The sequence below is a fragment of the Salmo trutta genome, chromosome 10 (assembly GCF_901001165.1).
Source record: "Salmo trutta chromosome 10, fSalTru1.1, whole genome shotgun sequence".
Classification (NCBI taxonomy): domain Eukaryota; kingdom Metazoa; phylum Chordata; class Actinopteri; order Salmoniformes; family Salmonidae; genus Salmo; species Salmo trutta.
In genome coordinates, this window is record NC_042966.1 from 34,190,907 (window position 1) to 34,214,982 (window position 24,076).

At 41.6% G+C, this 24,076-nt stretch overlaps 3 protein-coding genes across 5 annotated transcripts in view; 1 reads left to right on the top strand and 2 right to left on the bottom strand.

Moving 5' to 3' along the window:
- The window catches only part of lrrc1 (leucine rich repeat containing 1), a 50,810-nt gene extending 46,466 nt beyond the window's left edge, over positions 1 to 4,344 (bottom strand). For both annotated transcript variants that reach the window (XM_029765377.1, XM_029765378.1), the window contains exon 1: positions 3,734 to 4,344. In XM_029765377.1, coding sequence (XP_029621237.1) covers positions 3,734 to 3,892 — 159 coding nt within the window. In that variant the 5' untranslated portion in view covers positions 3,893 to 4,344. The remainder of the gene's footprint in view (positions 1 to 3,733) is intronic.
- Positions 4,345 to 6,828: 2,484 nt separating this feature from the next.
- On the bottom strand, positions 6,829 to 14,848 carry eloal (elongin A, like). The gene is made up of 11 exons (XM_029765379.1): positions 14,732 to 14,848; positions 12,860 to 12,916; positions 12,661 to 12,773; positions 11,470 to 12,571; positions 11,265 to 11,364; positions 10,868 to 11,029; positions 10,681 to 10,778; positions 9,800 to 9,980; positions 8,925 to 9,087; positions 7,974 to 8,080; positions 6,829 to 7,182 (listed from the first exon to the last, which is right to left on the bottom strand). The coding sequence occupies exons 1-11, from the start codon at positions 14,804 to 14,806 to the stop codon at positions 7,124 to 7,126; spliced, it is 2,217 nt and encodes a 738-aa protein (XP_029621239.1). The 5' UTR covers positions 14,807 to 14,848; the 3' UTR covers positions 6,829 to 7,123.
- Positions 14,849 to 16,143: 1,295 nt separating this feature from the next.
- On the top strand, positions 16,144 to 20,887 carry klhl31 (kelch-like family member 31). 2 transcript variants are annotated; one of them, XM_029765380.1, is made up of 3 exons: positions 16,144 to 16,234; positions 17,453 to 18,658; positions 18,809 to 20,887. In XM_029765380.1, exons 2-3 carry the CDS (start codon positions 17,484 to 17,486, stop codon positions 19,539 to 19,541), a joined length of 1,908 nt encoding a protein of 635 aa, XP_029621240.1. In that variant the 5' UTR covers positions 16,144 to 16,234; positions 17,453 to 17,483; the 3' UTR covers positions 19,542 to 20,887. The 2 variants fall into 2 exon arrangements, with proteins under 2 accessions (XP_029621240.1, XP_029621241.1); XM_029765381.1 differs by having other exon boundaries at positions 17,456 to 18,658.
- Positions 20,888 to 24,076: the final 3,189 nt, after the last annotated feature.

The following is a 24,076-nucleotide window of genomic DNA, read 5'->3' on the forward strand; positions in this document are numbered from 1 at the left end:
ACAGGCTATCAGGTCTGGGTTAGTTGTAACAGTGCTTGGGGTGAATCGTAACAGAATGAAAAAGTGCATAAATCATGACACGCAACTAATTATTGACCGCCTTTATTGAGACCATGAGAGCAACATTGCCATGTTTAACATTTTGTTTGGCAGAAATAACAAATATAAATATTTTATTATTTATTTTACCCTCCACTGAATGGTATTTCTCAACCAAACAACAACTAGGCTAAACTAAACACCTGAACGTTTGTGGTGTGTGTGTCTACTGTATGTGTCTGTGTGTGTGACAGGTAAGCATTTCACTGTAAAGTCTACCACCTGTTGTATTCAGCGCATGTGACAAGTAAAATTCATTTTAAAGTAGTATTTTACTGGGTGACTTTCACTTGAGTCATTTTCTATTAAGGCATCTTTACTTTTATTCAAGTATGACAATTTAGTACTTTTTCCACCACTGCTCTCCTGTGAAGTAGTGATGCGCGACATACACCTAGTTTCCTGAAACAAGTCACATATGAACTAACTCTTTCGAACTGTTTCGGCTGGGAAGCATGCGGATGCCTTAAGACTACTAATGTGATGCCTGTGTTGCTAAGTTGACAACGCCTAGGCTAGCCTACATCTTAAAAGCTACAAATTGGATGAGAAGAACAGTTTTGATTAGGACTGGCTTTGGTATATTAGGCGAAGTTAGCACATCTGTAAATACTTAACATAAAGACAATGGCAATGAACTTCAAAGGTGATGCTAGGCCTAGAGCTTGACAGAACAAAGGAAGACTCATGTTGCGCCATAACACCCTGATACTGACTGCACCTTTGTTAACAACTTCCTTGTTTTCATGGCTCAATGTGCGGAAGAGCAGACCTGCTGGCTGTCAGACATGACTAACCTAGCACAGAAGGAGGCATCTTATCGCTCAACAAACTAGATGGCTGGTTCTTCTTATACTAGGCTCCTATGCCCTTTAGTCTACTGAGGTCAGACTAAATTCCACATTGGTGACTGGGACTTTTGAATAGCCTAGGCCACCCTATGCCAAATGTGTGGAAATAAATGTAGAGGGGGAGGGGAAATAAAGCTATAGCCTATTCATTTATATACATTTGTCAAATTTTCACCTCTTCAAATAAGCATTTCTGAAAATGTAATGTGGCATCTCTTTATAATCAAAATCCCAAACTATCATTTTCTACTGATATCTAGACCAGCCTAATGCAGAAGGATCAACATCTCAAAAATGAGATGTGGTAGGCTAGTGCTAGGGTTAGGTGAACAGCTCCCTTTTTTCTGTAGTTCCTACTACTTAGGCTAAGTGAAGATCTAAAAGTAAAATAGCCTAGGACAGGACCGAGTTTGGGAAATGATGGTCTATGCTATAGGCAACAGATAAACACTCACAGGACTTGGAGAGATCACTATCTCTATTGACAATGGCACAGCTAGTTCTACAAGTTAGGCTAGCCTGCAAGTATATGCAGTTAGACATCCCTTGCTTGATTCCTCAATGAAAGGAACACCTGATATGTATCCTCACAATCTAGGCTACTTCCTGTCCAATTTGCTATCCCCCCAAAAATCTGAGATTTATTTAACCACTAATAAACTAACATACAAATCTTCTGGCAATTGTAGTGCACCAAACGGTTAATTTCTCTGTAGACGAGTTCCCTCGCCAACACTCATGAGAAAGTGATGGAAAAGAGGAAAAACCAGAAACGTGGCCAACTCACTCCTGTTTCATGTTTCCACAAGTTGATAAAAAGCCCAGTGTGCATTTTCTCTGCAATGACTCCTTTTCAAGAATATTTTTTTTTTTAATCACGGTATTATGTTGGCTATATAGAAAGCTATATGATCCGGTAAATCAGAATTTTATTTAATTAACTAATTAAGTTAATTAACTAATTAAGTCAGTTAAGAACAAATTCTTATTTATAATGACAGCAGGGCCGATTGTGCGCCGCTCTATAGGACTCCCAATCACGGCCGGATGCGATACAGCCTGGATAATCCCAAATTATCCAATCGAGAACTTCTCAAGATACAGATGAAGAAATCAAAGAGCCTACGCCAGCCTTTTCCTCAACTCTACATCTTGAAACCAACAGGCTATATTCTTCATGCTGTACCATTGTCAAGACAACCCAATGGTGAACACACTCATACTATAGGCCCGTCTAGTGTTAAGGCAAGTGTTACATCACCTTGGTAGCAAATCTGATGAGACCACACAATGAGCAGAGCACAGTAGAACAGTTACCTGGATAATCTATTCTGTTGGACTCATCTTGAGTTCATTTAGCTAGCCTAGATCGTATTAGTTGCATGTGAAGGAACACCAACAAATGGTTGTGGTCTATCTTACTGCATGGAATGCAATGCAAGGGTGTAACCCTCTTCCCCTCCTACTCTCGCACAAAGAAATGACATGCAAACTTAGAGAATGATGACTGGGATGAAAATGCATGTTTGCTGAAAATATTGTTTTCAAGAAACTATTAGTTTGACAACCCTGTTTGTAAACATTTAAATGATATCAAACTCAACCATTAATCATGGATGACTCATGGTATGGTTGTGTATGCAAAATGGGTCAACTTTGAGCACCTCTATCTCCTGAATGTTCTGGCACTGTGACCTGAATTTCAGGTCCAAAGTCACTGTCTGACCACTTTTACGATGGACAAATATGTATGGTAGGTTTCGATCAAATCAAAAGGGGTTCGGTCAAAAAGGTTTGAAAAAATAAATAAAAATGGAATGAGCCCTTAATCTTTCAAATACATTTTCCATATAGTCTCTACACATAGCCAGATAAATGTGTGAATCATGCAGATCCGATTTTTTTTTTTTTATGTAGCTAGGCTATTCAACAAAGACGTTCGTAGCCAACTAGTCTTCCCCATAATAAAGATTAAATTACATGACAGTAGAGATTGTAACTTGTTGGAGCAGCAGAAGTGTTGCAGTTTGCAGAACGTCAAATAATAGGGCGCGCATCATTTCATAACTGTCCTCAACATGGGAAATGAATACGCCATGCGGGTGTCCTCTGTCCAGGGTCTTGGCTAGAAGGATTCCAGCTTTTGTCATTTTAACGTCAGATTTGACTTTTCGTGGCAGGTTGGGATAAATCACCCAGTAGGTTAGAATAATTAGGTTATGGTTAGCTCAACCGTAACCAACAAAATATATACTTTGATGTTAATTTGACAAACGCTGTATCCCTTCTTGCCACTCGGGGGTCCCGAGCAGCGCAGCGGGAATAAGGCACTGCATCTCAGTGCTAGAGGCGTCATTACAGACCCGGGTTCGAGTCCAGGCTGTATCACAACCTGCCGTGATAGAGAGTCCCATAGGGCGGCGCACAGAGTCGTCCGGGTTTGGCCGTCATTGTAAATAAGAATTTGTTCTTAACTGACTTGCCTAGTTAAATTAATTAAAAATATATATATTTTAAAGACCTCTGTCCGGTCCAGACGAATGGCAATATTGTATAATGATTATGTCCCCATGAGACGTAATCATGTACCCAAGTTACCTGTTCCACGTAACCTGTTTAAACTGTAGGTTGTTATTTGCCATGGCATAAATAACTCGTCATTGATTACATTTAATTTACAACTATTTTTTTCCTGACATGACACCACCTAACGTTACATCTCATCAGTTTACTATGCATAATACAGTTTTAGTTAAGCCAGCTAGCAAACACATTCTGCTTACCTTGGGCAAGTCGCGGAGTTGGTTAGCGTCCAGCAAAAGTTCCTCCAAACTCCGACTGTAGCGGTAGATCTCATCCGGGACGTACAACAGAGAGCAGTGCCGCTTATCGATCAATTCAACATGACGGTTGCACCGCCACAGAGGTATACAGTGAAACATCACCGGGTGATGGCAAAATCCGATCTTAAAAAATATCCCGAATAGACGTCCAATTAAAGAAACGGAAGGCGCAACTGAATACGGCCACCTAGCTACTGGATTGCTTGCCAAACACTTTCTTGCAGTTGTTCGAACGAATTTCCAAAGCAAACATCTCAACCACCTCCCCCAGGCGTAAATAAATACCACTGAGCACCATGGAATAAAAACGGTGTCTAGCGCTCTCACGTTCAATACTTTGTAGGCTTGGTTTTTTTATTCTTTACTCACGTCGCTTCTGGAATGTTAGTTTTTCTAATCGGCTCCCGAAAACGAACACATCTCTGTTTAGATAGGTGTTATTTCGTGTAGCCTACTGTTTTCCTTGTCCCAGAGTTATTTTCCCCTCAGACCAGTGGTGTACTCATTCGGCAGATTCTGTTGCCAAATGTTTCTTAAACGGAAGCAAACGGAACGACATGGGCGGGACTTACCTGGATGTGTCCAATAGAAACTATCGTTTAAGTTGCAAAACGTTTCTGCAACTGTTTGGACTAATGATTACACCCCTGTTTCTGACCCGGAACATTCACTCCCTCGTTCCAATCTGACGTCACCATGCCTATCTGCTCCTCCCTTTGTATTTCACTCCCACCCTCTGGAAAAGTAGCAGCAAGAAAGAGGATCGCGATTGGCCTACAGTACCTCAGCTCAGTGTTATTTTAGCCTGAAATATCCTAGTTGTGTCTTTTATACTCTGTTCTTAATAAAGTTTATTCTGGGAGTTATGCTCCCAAGTGGTGCAGTGGTCTAAGGCACTAGATCTCAGTGCAAGCGGCATCACTACAGTCCCTGGTTTGAATCCAGGCTGTGATTGGGAGTCCCATAGGGCAGTGCACAATTGGCCCAGCACTGTCTGGGTTTGTAAATAATACATTTGTAAATTAGAATGTGTTCTTAACTGACTTGCCTAGTTGTTGGTTCATTAAAAAAAATGTTATGTATACACACACACTTTAGAGTAGGTAATATACAAACAACAGCGACACTTTTTTTCAGCATGTTTTTTTTGTAAGTCAAATATGAATCTGTCTTTATGGGGCAGCTGTCAGAAATGTATACGTAGACCTGGGGTGCGTTCAGTTTGGTTCAACGTTTGCTACGTTGCATTAGTTTGTAGCTTACTGAACAACACTCTCCCAAAGAACAGTGCACACAGTTCAACAGCCTTTGAGGTAGGCCTGTTTTCTCCCGTTTGGCCTTATCAATATGGGTGTGACCATTTGCGATCGCAAAACTCATACACAATCACCCTCTGGGCCACCATAACCACACAGTTCTTCACTGGTCGTTAAGCACAGTACCGGCTCCGTTGAATTAAAACGTTGAACACCGTTGTCGTACTGAATGCACCATTGATGTAGGTCCATACACCAAAAAGCAATGAATACAAATGTAGAACCAATTTTCTAAATAGGGAGGGCGTGCCCTATGAACTCAAATCATCGCTTGCGTTTGTAAATCAGGATTAATCAGTCTTCACTTGATGAACATTAGGTCAGCGTGTTTCAACCCTGGGGTAACTCCACTAGTACCTGGCCTACCCACAGATGATACTTGTGAAGATTCATAAGAACATGGGCATTGTGATCAGTTGATGGGATATTTTGGGTAGAGCTAAATGTGTTTAGTGTACAGCACATGTCAAAACGCATTCCACGGAGGGCCGAGTGTCTGCAGGTACATTCTTCCCTTGTACTTGATGAATAAAGGTCAGTAATTAGTAAGGAACTCCGCTCTTAATATCTAGGTATTAATTTAAAGGAAAAACCAAAAGCCAGCAGTCACTAGGCCTTCATGGAATGAGTTTGACACCTGTGTCCAGTAACCAAAAATGTTGAGAACCACTGTTCAATGGTGGAAAAAAAAAAATTGTTGATATTATGGGCATAACTTGCATTTTCTTCTCTTATCCACTAAGAGGCACTAGAACATACTAAATGACAACACTAGCCCCCTGAAAATAACAGGCATCTGCCAAAATAATACAAACACTTGAGTAAATGAGGGATACAATGTATATTGAAAGGTGGTTCAACAAGGGTGTGGTTCCTGAATTAAGCAATTACCATGCTTAGTGTCATGTTTAAAAATTGCTGGGCAGGCAATTACAGTATTTTTGCTACCATGGCTATGCCACCATCAGAAGACTATGCCCCCCGCCACAGGGAACAAATGGTCACTGAATGGTTTGATGAGCATGTAAATCATATGCCATTGTCGTCTCGGTCACCAGATCTCTACCGAATTGAACACTTATGGGAGAATCTGGAGCGGGGCCTGAGACAGCATTTCCCACCATCAACAGAACACCAAATGGAATCTCACAGCAGAATGGTGTGGGATCCTTCCAATAGAGTCTCAGACACGTAGAATTTAAGCGTTTCTGGCTCGTGGTAGCCCAACACCCTATTAAGACCCTTGGGGTTTCCTTTATTTTGGCTGTTAACTCTGTCCACAAATAGATAAATTGCCAAAAACAATGCATGGTTTTCATCATATTTAATAGTGCAATTCACTCCGTGTTTGACAATATGAACAAACAAATAACATTGAAACATACCCATCATTCAAATGCAGCGATTGTTTTACAAGCAGCATGGGCAAAAAAAACTTTATACAAAGACGGCCCGGCCCAATAGCTACACTGAGTATACAAAACATTAAGAACACACCTAATATTGAGTTGCACACCACCCCCACCCCTCAGAACAGCCTTCATTCGTCAGGGTATGGACTCTACAAAGTCTCCAAAGCATTCCACAGGGATGCTGGCCTGTTGACTCCAATGCTTCCCACAGTTGTCAAGTTGGCTGGATGTCGTACCATTCTTGCCAATTCACCCTCTGTACGCCACACATACACAAGCCATGTCTCAAGGCTTAAAAACCCTTCTTTAGCCCATCTCCTCCCCTTCATCTACACTGATTGAAATGAATTTAACAAGTGACATCAATAAGGGATCATAGCTTTCACTTCGATTCAAGTGGTCAGTCTCATGGAAACAGCAGGTGTCCTTAATGTTTTGTATACTCAGTGTATAGTTACAGATCCAATTTGGTCCCAAAAAGTAAAGTAGGCCAAGAAAGGGACATTTGGCCTGGGACAAAGAGTAGTGAAAACACATGAAGTGGAATTAATACACCTTTATCCACAACAGTTTCCAGCAGTCCATCCATCCTCTTGGGGCCTTCATCTACGCCCCATCGTTTTAAAGGCCTTCAGAGACTTTGCCATCATAGGTGCCACCCCTCAAGAGAAAAAAGTAAAACATATGCAACTTGACCATAGCCTGGTGTAACAAGCCTCATGTGCATTTCACAGTAAAAACAACGGTTAACACTGATCAAGCTGTTTCCACAGGCTAATTTGACCCGTCTAGGATTATGAACGGCCAGACTGATGTTGAATTCTATATTTGATCTTCACAAGTACACCTTCTGTATACCATTGGCCTGGGGTGTATTCATTAAGTGTTTAACAGAATCAGCATAAACTGAAGCAAACAGAACATTTGTCCAGTAGAAACTCTTGTTTTGCTCTGTTTGCTTCCGTTTGGTTCATAAAGAGTAAACCGTTTCCGTAATGAATACACCAAGCTTTTGTAGGACAAAACGCATTTCTGAATCAAATGAAAGATGCTGGTATATTTCAAGGAAATAAATGTTATATAGCGTTTGTGAAAAGACCACTTCTACTCTTACAAAAAGTAATTCAGCAGAGTATTGATTTAATCCAACAGTCAAACTCACTTCTCACAAATCCCCCACTTTGTGGGAAAGCCCACCTTTACACCTGCTGGTTAAAATGTAATCCTGCAATAAGGCACAAGCATTGACTTCTACTAGAAGTTGCTGGCCTACGACAGCTGCATGCACAAAATGGGAGAAGTAGAATTTGATCCACGTATATTACGATTAACCAAAAGCCTCAAAAGGAATCAGTTCCTGGAGTAAAAAGTTAAATGTCAATACAATTACACTGTTCATGAATCAGTAGTAAAGTATCGTTAACCCATTAGGTGCCAAATGATTCTACTTACGTGTTTTTTTGCGGGAGTCTTGTGCTTGGCTTGTCCCAGAGACAGTGGTGCTAGGCCTAGGAGGTTCAACATAGCAGGGTCTGGCTCTGTTTTCCTGGGCCTTGACACTGAGAAGGAGAGGGGCAGTGCACATAGTGGCGTCTACATTACGGTTACATCCCAATCGCATACACACCCAAAAATGATTTAATAACACTGTTTGAGAAATTGTAAACCATAGACAGAAGAAAGGATTAACATCAACATGTTTTGGAGTTTGAACAAGTCCGTTTTTTAACCGGTTAAAATAGCATCAGTTCAAAAGCGCCACCAGAAATGTCTAAGCAAACCATTTGTTGTATTGATACTGCCAAATTTATTAAGTCAAATCTAGTTAACAATGTCTGTTACAATGATTTGTTGCAGTGAAAATCTGAGGACAAGCATGCCGTCTAACCAAAATTAAACCAGTTTATCCAGCACCCTAATCGAGAGACGGGTATTTAATCTAGCACTATCAGGATCTTAACAGCCAGGTTATGGCTCTGCTTAGCAACAGTTGCTGGTTATTTTCATTTGGGGGAGTAGAGCGTAGACCACGGCAACAAAAAACACCGTCCGTGGTCAGGTGATTGAGCTACCAATGAAAGTACAATGACCCGAGTAAACCATTGAGTAGTAGAATGTCAACCATGTGTTACGATCCTCTATTCTAGTGCATACATTAGGCTCTGTATTGAGTTGATATCCATCTTATGAAATTATATTAGAAAAAAACTTGTTTATCAAGAAATTGACTAAAAATAATTTCAGTTAAAATGATCAATTATTCAAAGGATAGCAACTCCATATGAAGATGTAGGATTGTCATACTTGGAGCAAGAATAATGTATTTTCTGGCAGGTATATAATTTGTAAGTAGGCATCTTTGTCACCACGGTCAATGAGAATGACAGTATGGTGGGGACAGACCTGGGCCTGTCCAGTGGGTGAGGCGGCAGTACGACACCAGTAGTTCCATTGTTCTCCTGCTGGATTCGTGGATGTCTAGCAGTTCCATGGATCTCTTGCTGAATTCTCACATTTCTAGGCGGCTTGGCAACAGAGTTAATAAACGCCATTTTCACCTGCCGGCCTGGGAGTGGGAGAAAGAAGGAAGAAATGACATTTTAGAAGACAAATTCTTATTCCACAACTAGTATTAGTGAAAAGACCCACAGTAAATAAATATGCCAACTGTGTGGAGTCTAGAAGATATGATTGGAGACACTTAAACCAAATAGCTGTTTGACCCAATTATTCAAAAAAAGACTATTTACACATTAAGGGATAATTGCACTATAGCATTTAGTTACCTGTTAGAAATGGGCAGATCTGGATTTTACAGAACCCCAGTCAGTGATGGGAAAGGCTTTAGGAACCTCATTCTACATAATCTCCAGCCCTACAAGGCCAGTAGAGGCCATGACAGATTGACAAGGTTTACTTAAACCCCGTAGCCAGTCTCCCTTCAGATCTATTCATAGCCTCTGTTGGTCGGGGGACAGATGGCCAGGTCAACGTTAACCCAGTGCCTGGCCAGCATTTAGGAGTAGTCTTGCTCAGATCACGTCAAAACAACTGGGCCAACTGTTGCTCATTCCCTTTCAAACCGAGACCAGAGTTTGTAAAGCGGAGGATCTCAGTTCAAAAGGTAGCATAACTTAACGTCAACAGAGCATGAGCACTGTCCAATGACTGATTGGTAAGACATTAGGGTTACTTTTTGACCTGTCCCAAGAACTTGAATGTCAAGGATTTCCTGTGAATGATGTGAAGCAATACAAAAACGTGATGGAACAGCAAACCTTTGGGTTTTCCTGAATGGGCAGAGACTATGGTTTTAGTCAGTCTTTGGAGCTTCCTCTCCCTTTCCTCAGATAGCCTCATGTGCATCTCTCTCCAGGACTCGTACTCCTCTAGCTGGGCATTCCTGAAGTCCCGCTGACAGTGCTTCTCCCATAAGTGATCAGTCAATCCAACATACATCTGTCAGAGAGCATAGACGGTTTAGCTGACAACATCAAGAAAACAATGTGCACGATTCAATGGGGCAGAAGTCCTGTGATTCTGGATGGCCAGATAGCTAGCAACCATGAGAAGAAGCTGCCATGTGGGGAAGCTGCCATGTGGTGAATCATCGTTTCAGCTTGTTCTTGATGTCATGTCTACGCTAATTTGGCAAAAAGAAATTGCTAGCTAGCCAACCAACAACGATAAATGTATTTGAGACAAGCACTCATTGTGGAAATTTATTTTTCAATAAAGGTTTAAATATAATTACCATGTTGTAAATAATTAAGCCAAGCCAGTCTGTTTTGCCCCCTAGTTGCGTGCGTGTCAGTTCTCTTGCTAAACAACCAACCCGTCTATTGGCTGATCAGTCAAAATGACAAATCTGCTCACCGTACCCATATTTCTTACCAAACCTTACAAATCTAAGCCATCAGAATTCACAGCTATGAAGTGTCAAATTGGTGTAAGAATATTATTTGTTTATTTTGATACCGAGTTTCGATGGTGAAGCCATATTACCTATGCAGCACTACTATCAGATATACAGGAAGTACTTGCAGGTTGGCACTCAGTGGTCAAGTTAAGTGATGGGAGGCCTGTCCAGCATTAGCCCTTGCAGGCACAACACTTACATCAGGCCTCCTCAAAATCAACTTAAGAATGGGATTCTTACCGGGTTGCACTCTTCAATACGAAACAGCTGATCAGGTGTACAGCGCTCTAGTACTGGCTCAAGGATTTCAAATGGGACCCCGCCGATCTCATAGAGCACTAAGAAAAGATCAGAGCGTTAACATTCTTGCCATCCAAAGGACAGCCTGCGTAAGAGTGTTGAGGTTCCCTGCCTGGACCATACTCACAGTCAATGTTGTTCTGCAGTGCACGGATACATTGCTGATACAAGGACATCATGGTTGGGAGAAAGGCGGACTTTGCACCAGAATAGACCTGCATCTTCCGGTTGAGTCTTTGACCAGTGAAGACCGGGCCCTCAGAGACCGAGATTTTAGATTTGTCTTCCACTGAAACAAATTACACATAAAACCCCAAAAATACTTTATTTGATCATTAATTCAACAGGGAGTCCCATTGAGACCAAGGTCTAACAAGGGAGCCCTGCATTTTACACAGCAAGATTAAATAGGATTGAAGTCATGACATTCAACTACGTGTTCAGTGGAGTTAGATGAAGTTTGTACAGCTTGCTCAACCTACAACAAACCCTTGGGGGAAAAAGACACCACAGTTGACACTCACTTTTCCTGTCGTAGTAGTTGAAGTTGGAGAGCTCATCATAGTCGGGTAGAAATGTTGGCAATGGAATATTAAGCAAGTCCATCACAGACCCCTTCATAGCCTTAAAAAGGATGTCCTTGATCAATGTGACATTGTTGAATCAGAATGTTAGCGCAAAACATTTATGAAATATTTGTAATGCATTACAGCTCCATGCCAAATGTACCTTTTTAGGCGATGAAAAATCTGCAGTCGCCGCAGGTAACTGCTTTTTGGATTTCGTGCTGGGTGTCTTCAAAACCACTTCTTTTTCCACAGTCTTAAATTTCTTAGGTGGTTTTTCACTGTCAGATTTTTTCTTCCTCTTAGGCGTGTTGATGTCATAGCTCAAGAAAGACTCAAAAGACATGGAGGGCACCTCGACGTCATTGTCATTCGGCTTGTCCTCAAGCGCCATTTTCTCTTTGGTCTTCGATTTTCCCTCATGTTTAGTCTTTTTGTCTTCATGGCAGACTTGCTTTCTTTCACTTGGTTTCCGCCTCTCTCCATTACAACCTAGGGAGTCACTCACTTTGTCTTGGTCATTGGATTTGTCAATAACTGTCCCTTTTCTATCAGGTTTAGATTTTGAAGACTCTTCGCTGGATGATTTTGTACACGGCAGTGTTTTTCTATTGGAGTCTCTCCTTATCCCACATTTCCCTCCGTTATCTGAATTGTTTTTAGATTCTTCCCTGGAAATCGACTTGGCTTTCTTGTGGCTGCTCTTAGATGTGCTTCCAAGCACATTTTCATCTTCAGAATTTCTACTCCAATAACTTTCTTTTTCTGTAACCATTAAACACTCCCGTGTCCCCTTATGTTTTTTCAACTCATCCTTGGAATTGTCCTTCTTCCAAGTACGCTTGTTTTCCTTCTCACTTTTAAAATTATCATTTTTCAATTCCCTTGAGTCTTCATCTGCTTTCTGTAAATGAGCCTTCTCTGCAGTACCTTGGTTTTTGTCTTCAGTTTTCAAATGCTCATCTTTGGAAGTACTTTGGTTTTTGTATTCAGCTTCCAAATGCTCATCTTTTAAATTTTCGTCCTTCTCATCAGTTTTCAAATGTTCTTTTTCTGAAGTTGCTTTGTTTTCCTCATCAGTTTTCAAATGAACCCCTCTTGAAGTAGGCCCATCTTGGTTTTCCTCATCGGTTTTTAAACGCTCATCTTTTGAAGCATTTTGACTTTGGTCCTCCATTTTTGAGCATGCCTCTTTTGAACGGTTTTGAATCTCTGCATCAGTTACCAACAGCTTGCTCTGCGAAGCATCATCCTTCTCTGTATGGCTGTATGAGGGAGAAATTCAAACACTAGTAATGAACACTGGACAATCATCATACAAATTATTCCAAAACAAGTGTGTTAAGTACAATACCTCAAGGTTTCTTTTGGAACCAATTTCTTCCAGTGACTGACCAATAGCCTGACGGCTTCTCCTGCATCCCCATGCTTGCGCAAAGAGTTTACAGCTTTGCCGATTCCGGTCTCCTAATCAGAATCAAGACAAAAATACTTTCAATTGAATACAAATGGGCGCACACACACACACAATTTTAAGTATAGGAGTGTCTTACTGCAAGAATGTCTAGGGTTATATCCAACTCCCTTAGTTTCTTTAAGATTTTCAGGACCTGTAAAATAAACAAATGGCTATGCATAAATCATAGACTGTATATGGAATACATTAGGATGCAAACATAGTAACTATTTCCAAACATTTGTACAAAACTGTCCTTGCACGATTAGAACAGCTAACATGTTTATCATATCATAAACCACTACCTCGGGGGATCATGTTTATCATGAACCACCACCAAGGGGGATCATGTTTATCATGAACCACCACCAAGGGGGATCATGTTTATCATGAACAACCACCAAGGGGGATCATGTTTATCATGAACAACCACCACAGGGGATCATGTTTATCATGAACCACCACCAAGGGGAATCATGTTTATCATGAACAACCACCAAGGGGGATCATGTTTATCATGAACCACCACCACGGGGATCATGTTTATCATGAACCACCACCAAGGGGGATCATGTTTATCATGAACCACCACCAAGGGGGATCATGTTTATCATGAACCACCACCAAGGGGGATCATGTTTATCATGAACCACCACCAAGGGGGATCATGTTTATCATGAACAACCACCAAGGGGGATCATGTTTATCATGAACAACCACCAAGGGGGATCATGTTTATCATGAACAACCACCACAGGGGATCATGCCGAGAATGTATGAAAAAAAAGTTTTAAAAAAGTGAACGAAAGCTGAAACATCAACAGGACAAACGGACAGACATGCCCAATATGGTAGTCTGTTTCAGTTCACTAGAAAGCAGTGCTTGATTTGGAAAAGAGCTCACCGGAGCAGAGTACCGGCACCTAAAATGTTCTACTGCTTGAGGTCCAGTTCCTCTTAAGTATTGCGGTGCCCCTGCACCTACATATAAACAGTAACAGCACCCAAAGTGAGTACCAGATCCTATTTCAGTTTGAGTAAAGTACTCCTAGAAAGTCAGAATTGCTGAAGGTACATTCAAAGAAGGTAAGTATGGGACAATCCCCTCCCAGCTTGCCTGCATCCACATCAGTTGTAAAAATGTAGCCTACTGCATGTGTGCAGCAGAGGCCTCACATCCAACCCAGAAACACAAGACACACCTGAAACAAGGTCTTCACGTGACAGGTGTTAAAATGTCATCTGTATTCATAATTATCTCAAACAGAACTATTCCAGTAAGTGTTTCCGCAACTCAGTGCCGAGTTGACAGACAGCAGCCACACGTTGGGCAACTGGCTGGGTTGTTAATTATAGCGCCAGAGCACTTCTCATCCCCCCCAACTCCACACTGGTTGACTAGACGGGATGCAATACATGTCAAAAGTGACTTTTCGTAGCAGGTTATGAGAATTGTGTTATAAGGTAATTAAAAGGGCAAACTAAACTCTCCCCAAAACCCGACGCGACTCGAACAGGCAATTTGACATTAGCTGCAGCCCTTCCTGCCATAATCCTCCACACGCCTACCCCAACATGAAGTTGTTGCACACATGCTCAGACAACGCATCATCAGCAGCATATACTCAGTCACAAGAGATTCCCATTTTGTTAAAGTTGTTCATAAACTCTTCCAAACATTCATGTGTCAAACAAAACACGCATTTAATGAATTGATTTGGGGGAGCAGCCCTGTTGACACTGAATATGTTCAAATATAGACCACGGGATTTATTTTGTAAACCTCAGTGCTTCCATCACTAACCTACCGTACAATAATTGTGATTCAGTCGAGAAGGCGAGAGAGGGCTAGCAAAGTTCAACCATTGGTGTTTATCTATTTATTACTGTCCAGGTAGAGTAATTGTACAATAAAGAACCGGCTTAAAACAACAAGCAATTACACTTGTTATTCGTGCGTCTAAAATACCTTCTTTGATTCCGTCGTTTCTTTGAGCTGAAGTTTTAACTGCAGCACTTTCTTCGACACGTCATGTGCGTCCATCACGGTGGCTCACGTGCATTCATTCACCTGCAGACCCGAAAGCTCTATTGCCCCACGGTCACATTATATAAGGGGCGGTGTCAAAGTGTTTTTATTAAAGAGGTATGTCCAATTATACAAATATCAATTAGTGAACGTGAGCAGATGTCAATGTCACTGTAAAAGACCCTCTCCATCAGAGCATCCCAAAAAGCCTTTAGTATACAAATGAGCCGATTAAATTATGTGGTCCTAAAGTCACAAATTACACATCCATTAAACACATTAGACATCACGGTTGTCTGAGAATCTTCATCCTCATGATAATATTTGCAATCTGAACTTTATCACTAGTCGAATGAATCACCAGATAACCATGGCGTCTATTTGAGTTATTACATTGGGTTGACAATTAGGCCCTACCTGTAATAATCAAGCCAGAGAGATGGATTTGAACGTAGCCTATGCTATATGACAAGTTAAAACCCTGACCTGTTCACCGGACGTGCTACCTGTCCCAGACCTGCTGTCCCAGACCTGCTGGAACCCTGACCTATTCACCGGACGTGCTACCTGTCCCAGACCTGCTGTCCCAGACCTGCTGGAACCCTGACCTATTCACCGGACGTGCTACCTGTCCCAGACCTGCTGTCCCAGACCTGCTGGAACCCTGACCTATTCACCGGACGTGCTACCTGTCCCAGACCTGCTGTCCCAGACCTGCTGGAACCCTGACCTGTTCACCGGACATGCTACCTGTCCCAGACCTGCTGTCCCAGACCTGCTGGAACCCTGACCTGTTCACCGGACATGCTACCTGTCCCAGACCTGCTGTTTTCAACTCTCTAGAGACAGCAGGAGTGGTAGAGATACTCTGAAAGATCTGCTATGAAAAGCCAAGTGACATTTCCTCCTGAGGTGCTGACCTGTTGCACCCTCTACAACCACTGTGATTATTATTATTTGACCCTGCTGGTCATTTATGAACATTTGAACATCTTGGCCATGTTCTGTTATAATCTCCACCCGGCACAGCCAGAAGAGGACTGGCCACCCCTCATAGCCTGGTTCCTCTCTAGGTTTCTTCCTAGGTTCTGGCCTTTCTAGGGAGTTTTTCCTAGCCACCGTGCTTCTACATCTGCATTGCTTGCTGTTTGGGGTTTTAGGCTGGGTTTCTGTACAGCACTTTGTGACATCGGCTGATGTAAGAAGGGCTTTATAAATAAATTTGATTGAATTTGATTGAAGTTATTCAGGGTGATCCCAGCCACCATATTACATGTCAGTAGACTAGTATTGTGTCCCCCTCACGTGTATTGTGCAATACTTCCATTCGCATGCTCAGAGGAGGAGTTTGCTCCACTTTTCTGGCACTGTTGAGTATAACCAGTCTCTATTGCACACTATCTGGAGGTGCAAGTCTTTTTTCACCTGCTTCTCATCTCTTTGGTAAGTAAGCCACGTATAGGCCATATTATTCCTATGTTGGTCATGTCTTTGTGTCTGTTTGTCAATTACAAAAGTTGCCTAAATGTTTGTTAACATGTTTGGTTTGATTTTGGCACAATGACACAACACAGTAACCTAATGTGTAAGTTTGACACCATAGTTTTATTGTCAGTTTATTTCCATCAGATTTCAAGTTAACTAAGGAAAGTTTTTACTATATGCTGATTATTTTACAGGCTATAATATAGATCTGCTGACTTTCTGGATAATGTTTTGGATTTTTCATTCAACTTTCAGTTTCTTTACATTTATAATTTCTACAAAGGTGAATTATTTAATTCATTAGTTGATCATTGAGCCTTCTTTTTTTACATCTTCAGAATTAACTGAACTTTTTAGAAGGACATTTGGCTAGGCCCTCCTGACACAAGTCTATAAAAGGAACGTCATGGGTGAGCTATCCAGCGTTGCTATTCCTGGTCATGGCACTGATACATCGCGACAGGTGCAGATAGCAGAATGTTGACTCGCTGACTTGCGCTACAGCATTATTCTGGTATAGGACTACTATACTGTCGTTTTAACTTATTTGATGGTGAGAAAAAAATGGTAGTCTATTGTAATCATGTTTACGTTGATTATGTCTAACAACATTGCTTTAAATTGTTATCAAATTTTTATGTAAAAAATGCAAGTAGGATAGAATGGGCCTTTAAACTGTTAGGGAATTTAATACCCTTGTCACAATCGTCTCCAAATGTAAATTTAAAAAAGTAAAACAAATACAACGGTTTATATTTTCATTAAGGTGTTGAACTTTGGTTGCAACTTTCAAAATATCAAAATGACAGTATAAATGCAAAGAAATGATTGTGTTTTCTTCAGACAGCCTCACTTGTTCACACTGTATTCAGCCACTTTGTCAATTATTCCACAACATACATTGCCAAATGGCAGCAGCAACATATATAACATGCCTAGATGCAGGACTGACGTTTTCGAAAAGAAGGCCTACTTATAACCGCAAATACAAGTAAAGCTGTAATGATTATGATATTACACGTTTGAATTTGACAATATGTTGTGTGATAATATTTAACTCACCTGTACATCTGTCAGATTTGTCATAAATGTATTAGTTGCCATATGGTCTTGTGATTGTGATTTTTCATATCAACAGGTTGCTCTTGCTCTGACATATTCTTATTTTCTTTCCAGTAGGTCTGGGCTGTGTCCATCTGCTGCAGCCATGGCACCCAAAAAAAACAAGACTGCCAAAAAGAACAAAGGGGATATCAATGAAATTACTATAATGGTCGAGGATAGCCCGATCAAAAACATTAACGGGCTGAACACCTTGTTGGAGGGAGGAAACAGCTTCACCTGCATCTCAAGTGAAGTCACTGACCCTGTCTATGCTCCTAACCTCCTGGAAGGTCTTTGTACCATGAGGCAGGACAGTTTCCTCTGTGACCTGACCGTCTCCACCAAGTCAAAGTCCTTTGATGTCCACAAAGTTGTCATGGCCTCCTGCAGTGAGTACATTCAGAATATCCTGAAGAAGGATTCCGCCCTCACGAAGATCGACTTGAATGACCTTTCACCCACAGGCCTGGCCACTGCCATCACATACGCCTACTCAGGTAAACTAACCCTGTCGTTGTACAGCATTGGCAGCACCATCTCAGCAGCCATGTTGTTGAAGATCAACACCCTGGTGAAGATGTGCAGCGACTTCCTCATGCAGGAGCTCAGCGTGGAGAACTGCATGTACGTGGCCAACATTGCTGACACCTACAGCCTCAAAGAAACCAAAGAGGCCGCCCAGAAGTTCATGAGGGGGAACTTTATCGAGTTCTCTGAGATGGAACAGTTCCGGAAGCTCACCTACGAGCAGATCAATGACTTCCTCAGTGATGACTCCCTGCAATTGCCCTCTGAGATTACAGCCTTCCAGATAGCCATGAAGTGGTTGGACTTCGATGAGAAGAGACTGAAATACGCCCCAGATCTTCTGACCAACATTCGCTTTGGCACCATCTCAGCCATGGACCTGGTCAATCATGTCCAGAGTGTGCCCAGAATGATGCAGGACCCCGAGTGCCATCGTCTCCTGGTGGACGCCATGAATTACCACCTGTTGCCTTACCAGCAGAACATTCTGCAGTCCCGCAGAACAAAGGTACGTGGGGGCCTCCGTGTCATGCTGACAGTGGGTGGACGACCAGCCTTGGCGGAAAAATCTCTCAGCAAAGAGGTTCTCTACAGGGATGAGGACGACGTATGGAATAGGCTGACAGAGATGCCAGCCAAGAGCTTCAATCAGTGTGTGGCAGTCCTGGATGGCTTCCTTTATGTTGCTGGTGGCGAAGACCAGAATGATGCCAGGAACCAGGCGAAACATGCTGTCAGCAACTTCTGCAGGTGAAAATTTGATTCTGTATAAGCTTATTCTATTGTAAATGTATCCTTTCTGCTCTTAAAGTATGGCTGATATTACACAAACCATTACAAGATATTGTGCCCTACATTCAATTAATCATTTGTATCTAATAATATGTCTTTGTCCATTAGGTATGATCCTCGATTCAACACCTGGATTCATTTGACCAACATGATCCAGAAGCGCACCCACTTCAGCCTCAACACCTTCAATGGCCTCTTGTTCGCTATTGGAGGTCGTAACTCTGATGGATGCCAAGCTTCAATGGAGTGCTACGTGCCTTCCTCCAACCAATGGCAGATGAAAACCCCCATGGAGATCCCCCGGTGCTGCCATGCCAGCTTCATCATTGATGGCAAGATCCTTGTTAGCGGTGGTTACATCAACAACGCGTACTCCAGGGCTGTGTGCAGCTATAACCCTTCCACTGATATGTGGCAGGATAAGAACAGTTTGAGCTCCCCTAGAGGCTGGCATTCCGCTGCTACAGTCGGAGACCGGGCTTATGTGATTGGTGGCAGCCAGCTGGGTGGTCGTGGAGAGAGGGTGGATGTCTTGGCTGTTGAGTGTTTCAACCCTCACAATGGACAGTGGAGCTACTCTGCCCCGCTAAACACAGGAGTGAGCACTGCTGGTATAGTCAGCATGAATAATAAGATCTATCTCCTTGGAGGCTGGAACGAGATTGAGAAGAAGTACAAGAAATGCATCCAGGTGTATAACCCTGACCTCAATGTATGGACTGAGGACGATGAGTTGCCAGAGGCTACAGTTGGCATCTCATGCTGTGTCGTTACCATACCCACACGCAAAACACGAGAGTCCAGGGCAAGCTCAGTTTCATCTGCACCAGTCAGCATATAGAATCTGGCAGATTGTTTGATGTAGTCTGCTAGAGGACCAAAAATCCTCAAGCCAGTCCAATTCAGAAAATCCTTTATGCAGAAAGTGATCATCCCTCTTTGAGTTGAGAAAAAAAACTGATAACATACAAATGTCACACACACCTTATTTGGAATTGAATCAGAGATATTCAAATTGTTTTTTATATGTTTTATTAAGGATGGAATTTCTTCCAAATTAAGGCAAATCATAAAACTGTTATGTGCGACATGAATTCAGGAAGTTGTTTTGTATTATGAAACAAATTTAAATATTTTACTATCAAGGGTAACATTTCTTTCCTTTTGGGGCCAATTCAGCCGTAATAGCTGAATCAGCCCTACTCTCCGCAGACCACAGATTTTATTCCCAATATTAAACTTCTTTGGTGTTGGTGTATATGTGCTAATAGTAACTGCATTATTTCTACAATACACATAAACATGCCTATATGGTGAACCCTTGTTATGTCACAATCATTATTTTCCAGTGACATAAAGCTAAATACACTGTATATGGTACAGTCAACGACTGGACTTATGATGATGATGGAAGACCATTGACTTAAATGCTCAAATACAGCAGTGGAGGCTGCTGAGGAGAGGACAGCTCATAGTAATGGCTGGAATCCATGGAATGGCATCAAACACATGGTAAACCACGAGCCCGTTCTCCACAATTCAGCCACCAACCTCCTGTGATATACAGGTATACAACTGTGATTAACATTTAAAGGGACATTTCCAAAAAAATGTAAACTCATATTCATCATCTCCAGCACCACCCCAACATACAACATAAGTAAATGATGGCACGTTTCTATGTAGATGGAGGAAGATAAGTGTTTACACAGACATCATCGGTTTGCATCCAGTATGTTGATGTTGTGGTGCTGCTAGAGATCATACATTTCCCTTTAAAATCTTCAGATGTCAATGCAGAAGATAAAGGAATTACTAAGCATTCTTTGTTGCTGAAATATGATGATATTGTAGCTACAAGGAGTAGATGCTGCTGGTTTCTTGTTGGTTTGTTTTCTTTAACACACTACACAGTACAGTCATGTGAATTGTATGTACTGTCCTGACTAAGAAGAAGCTGTTGGGAAAATGTTATGATGAATGTTGAATGGGGTCAAAACATTTTTTTGACATTGGTAATTTCTTTTGTAAAAAGAGTGAATACTGGAAAATACAGCTATTAGCCTGAGCTGTTAAGGGTGTAGGCACTCTGCAACAGTGCCTCGTAATTTCCCTGACAGCTCATGATTTATTTTGTTGTTATATTAAACATTTTAACAAGTTGTGTGTATGACATAACTGAAATTTTTACTTTTCCTGTAATTTATGCAAAGCTATATTTTACAATCATATATGCAAAATGTTTTCACTTTATCTTTGGTATAAGTTCTCATATTTTTACGAGACCACAGAAGCATTTTGCTTTCGGTTTTGGCTGGAAAACTATCATGTTTTCCTGCCAAAAGTTTATTACTAGAACAGTAGGCAGGCAGAATGACAGGTCAAGGGCAGGCAGAGGTCAGTAAACCAGATCAGAGTCCATAAGGTACAGAACGGCAGGCAGTATCAGGGTCAGGGCAGGCAGAGGTCAATAATCCAGGGTGGTGTGACAAGGTACAGAACAGCAGGCAGTGTCAGGGCAGGCAGAATTGTAAAAACCAGGAAAACAGCCAATAGAAAAAGACAGGAGCAAGGGGAATACCGCTGGTAAGCTTGACAAACAAAACAAACTGGCAACACACAAACAGAGAACACAGGTATAAATACACTGGGGATAATGGGGAAGGTGGGCAACACCTGGAGGGGGGTGGAGACAAGCACAAAGACAGGTGAAACAGATCAGGGTGTGACAAAGAAAGTTACACCTCATCAATCAGTATATCAACTGTACTAGAGTAGTTGTTTTAGTTTGCCCTGTACAATGGAACCAAGGGAGTAGTCTAATTGAAGGAGTGAGCTAAATCAAGCACACCTCAAACACTAAGTACACATAACATGCATTTGACCCATGTATGAGCTTACCTTGCTTTAGTGCAGTAAATCCAGTGGCTGTGAGACATATTTGTCTATGAATACTAATCATAGATGAGATAAAGCCACCTTTACGTGAGTCATCCTGTTTCATGGTCTAAGAGTCATAGTTGTTGAATCATTGTGACTATCACGTTCAAACCTCATGTAGAAGACTACAGAGGGCGTCATTTTCAGTCCGCTTCACAGTGCCGAAATGTACAAACAACGTTTTTGTCCTATAACTTGTAGCATACAGTTGAAGTCGGAAGTTTACATACACCTTAGCCAAATACATTTAAACTCAGTTTTTCACAATTCCTGACATTTAATCAGAGTACAAATTCCCTGTTTTAGGTCAGTTAGGATAACCACTTTATTTTAAGAATGTGAAATGTCAGAATAATAGTAGAGAATGATTTATTTCAACTTTTATTTCTTTCATCACATTCCCAGTGGGTCAGAAGTTTACATACACTCAATTAGTATTTGGTAGCATTGCCTTTAAATTGTTTAACTTAGGTCAAACGTTTCGGGTAGCCTTCCACAAGCTTCCCACAATAAATTGGGTGAATTTTGGCCCGTTCCTCCTGACAGAGCTGGTGTAACTGAGTCAGGTTTGGAGGCCTCCTTGCTCGCACACGTTTTTCCAGTTCTGCCCACAAATTTTCTATAGAATTGAGGTCAGGGCTTTGTGATGGCCACTCCAATACCTTGACTTTGTTGTCCTTAAGCCATTTTGCCACAACTTTGGAAGTATGCTTGGGGTCATTGTCCATTTGGAAGACCCATTTGCTACCAAGCTTCAACTTCCTGACTGATGTCTTGAGATGTTGCTTCAATATATCCACAGAATGTTCCAGCCTCATGATGCCATCTATTTTGTGAAGTGCACCAGTCCCTCCTGCAGCAAAGCACCCCCACAACATGATGCTGCCACCCCCGTGCTTCACGGTTGGGATGGTGTTCTTCGGCTTGCAAGCCTCCCCCTTTTTCCTTCAAACATAACGATGGTAATTATGGCCAAACAGTTCTATTTTTGTTTCATCAGACTGGAGGACATTTCTCCAAAAAGTGTTATCTTTGTCCCCAAGTGCAGTTGCAAACCGTAGTCTGGCTTTTTATGGCAGTTTTGGAGCAGTGGCTTCTTCCTTGCTGAGCGGCCTTTCAGGTTATGACGATATAGGACTCGTTTTACTGTGGATATAGATACATTTGTACCTGTTTCCTCCATCATCTTCACAAGGTCCTTTGCTGTTGTTCTGGGATTGATTTGCACTTTTCGCACCAAAGTACGTTCATCTCTAGGTGACAGAACGTGTCTCCTTCCTGAGCGGTATGACGGCTGCATGGTCCCATGGTGTTTATACTTGCGTACTATTGTTTGTACAGATGAACGTGGTACCTTCAGGCATTTGGAAATTGCTCCCAAGGATGAACCAGACTTGTGGAGGTCTACAAATTCTTTTCTGAGGTCTTGGCTGATTTCTTTTGATTTTCCCATGATGTCAAGTGAAGAGGCACTGAGTTTGAAGGTAGGCCTTGAAATACATCCACAGGTACACCTCCAATTGACTCAAATGATGTCAATTAGCCTATCAGAAGCTTCTAAAGCCATGACATCATTTTCGGGAATTTTCCAAGCTGTTTAAAAGCACAGTCAACTTAGTGTATGTTAACTTCTGACCCACTGGAATTGTGATACAGTGAATTATAAGTGAAATAATCTGTCTGTAAACAATTGTTGGAAAAATGACTTGTGTCATGCACAAAGTAGATGTCCTAACCAACTTGCCAAAACTATAGTTTGTTAACAAGAAATGTGTGGAGTGGTTGAAAAACTAGTTTTAATGACTACAACCTAAGTGTATGTAAACTTCCGACTTCAACTGTATATAATACAGACCTATTTTTACGAAGTCTGTGAAGTATCAATAGTAAAATACATATCTAAAGTTAAGTGTATATGTGTATATGTGATGCAATAAGGATCGGCAGTGTATGACTTCATTATTCCATTATTTTGCTACTTTCAAGAGACAGCAAGTTTGTTTTGATATCTGAAAAATCTACATTGTTGTTTTTCATTGTATAGTACTTTGGTTTAGATAGTAAACCTTTTAAAGTTATAAAGATGTCATATTCTCTTTATTATAATCAACTTTATTATTTTAATCAACTTGATTATAAACTTGAATAATTGGAAAGGAGACAAAGGGAGGAAGAGAGAGGTAGAGAGGAAGAGAGGTAGAGAGGAAGAGAGAGGGAGGGAGGGAGAGAGGAAGAGAGAGGTAGGGAGGGAGAGAGGAAGAGAGGTAGAGAGGAAGAGAGAGGGAGGGAGGGAGAGAGGAAGAGAGAGGTAGGGAGGGAGAGAGGAAGAGAGAGGTAGGGAGGGAGAGAGGGAGAGAGAGGTAGGGAGGGAGAGAGGGAGAGAGGAAGAGAGAGGTAGAGAGGAAGAGAGGTAGAGAGGAAGAGAGAAGAGGAGAG

What these genes read in the sequence shown, in the direction of transcription:
- eloal (XM_029765379.1), bottom strand. Translation starts at nt 14,806, where the DNA reads ATGGACGCACATGACGTGTCGAAGAAAGTGCTGCAGTTAAAACTTCAG. An exon ending in TAACCCTAGACATTCTTGCA is followed by an intron (nt 12,774 to 12,859) that starts GTAAGACACTCC and finishes GATTCTGATTAG; the next exon opens with GAGACCGGAATCGGCAAAGC. An exon ending in AGACTCCCGCAAAAAAACAC is followed by an intron (nt 7,183 to 7,973) that starts GTAAGTAGAATC and finishes TTTTCTCTTGAG; the next exon opens with GGGTGGCACCTATGATGGCA.
- klhl31 (XM_029765380.1), top strand. Translation starts at nt 17,484, where the DNA reads ATGGCACCCAAAAAAAACAAGACTGCCAAAAAGAACAAAGGGGATATC. An exon ending in GCTGTCAGCAACTTCTGCAG is followed by an intron (nt 18,659 to 18,808) that starts GTGAAAATTTGA and finishes TTTGTCCATTAG; the next exon opens with GTATGATCCTCGATTCAACA.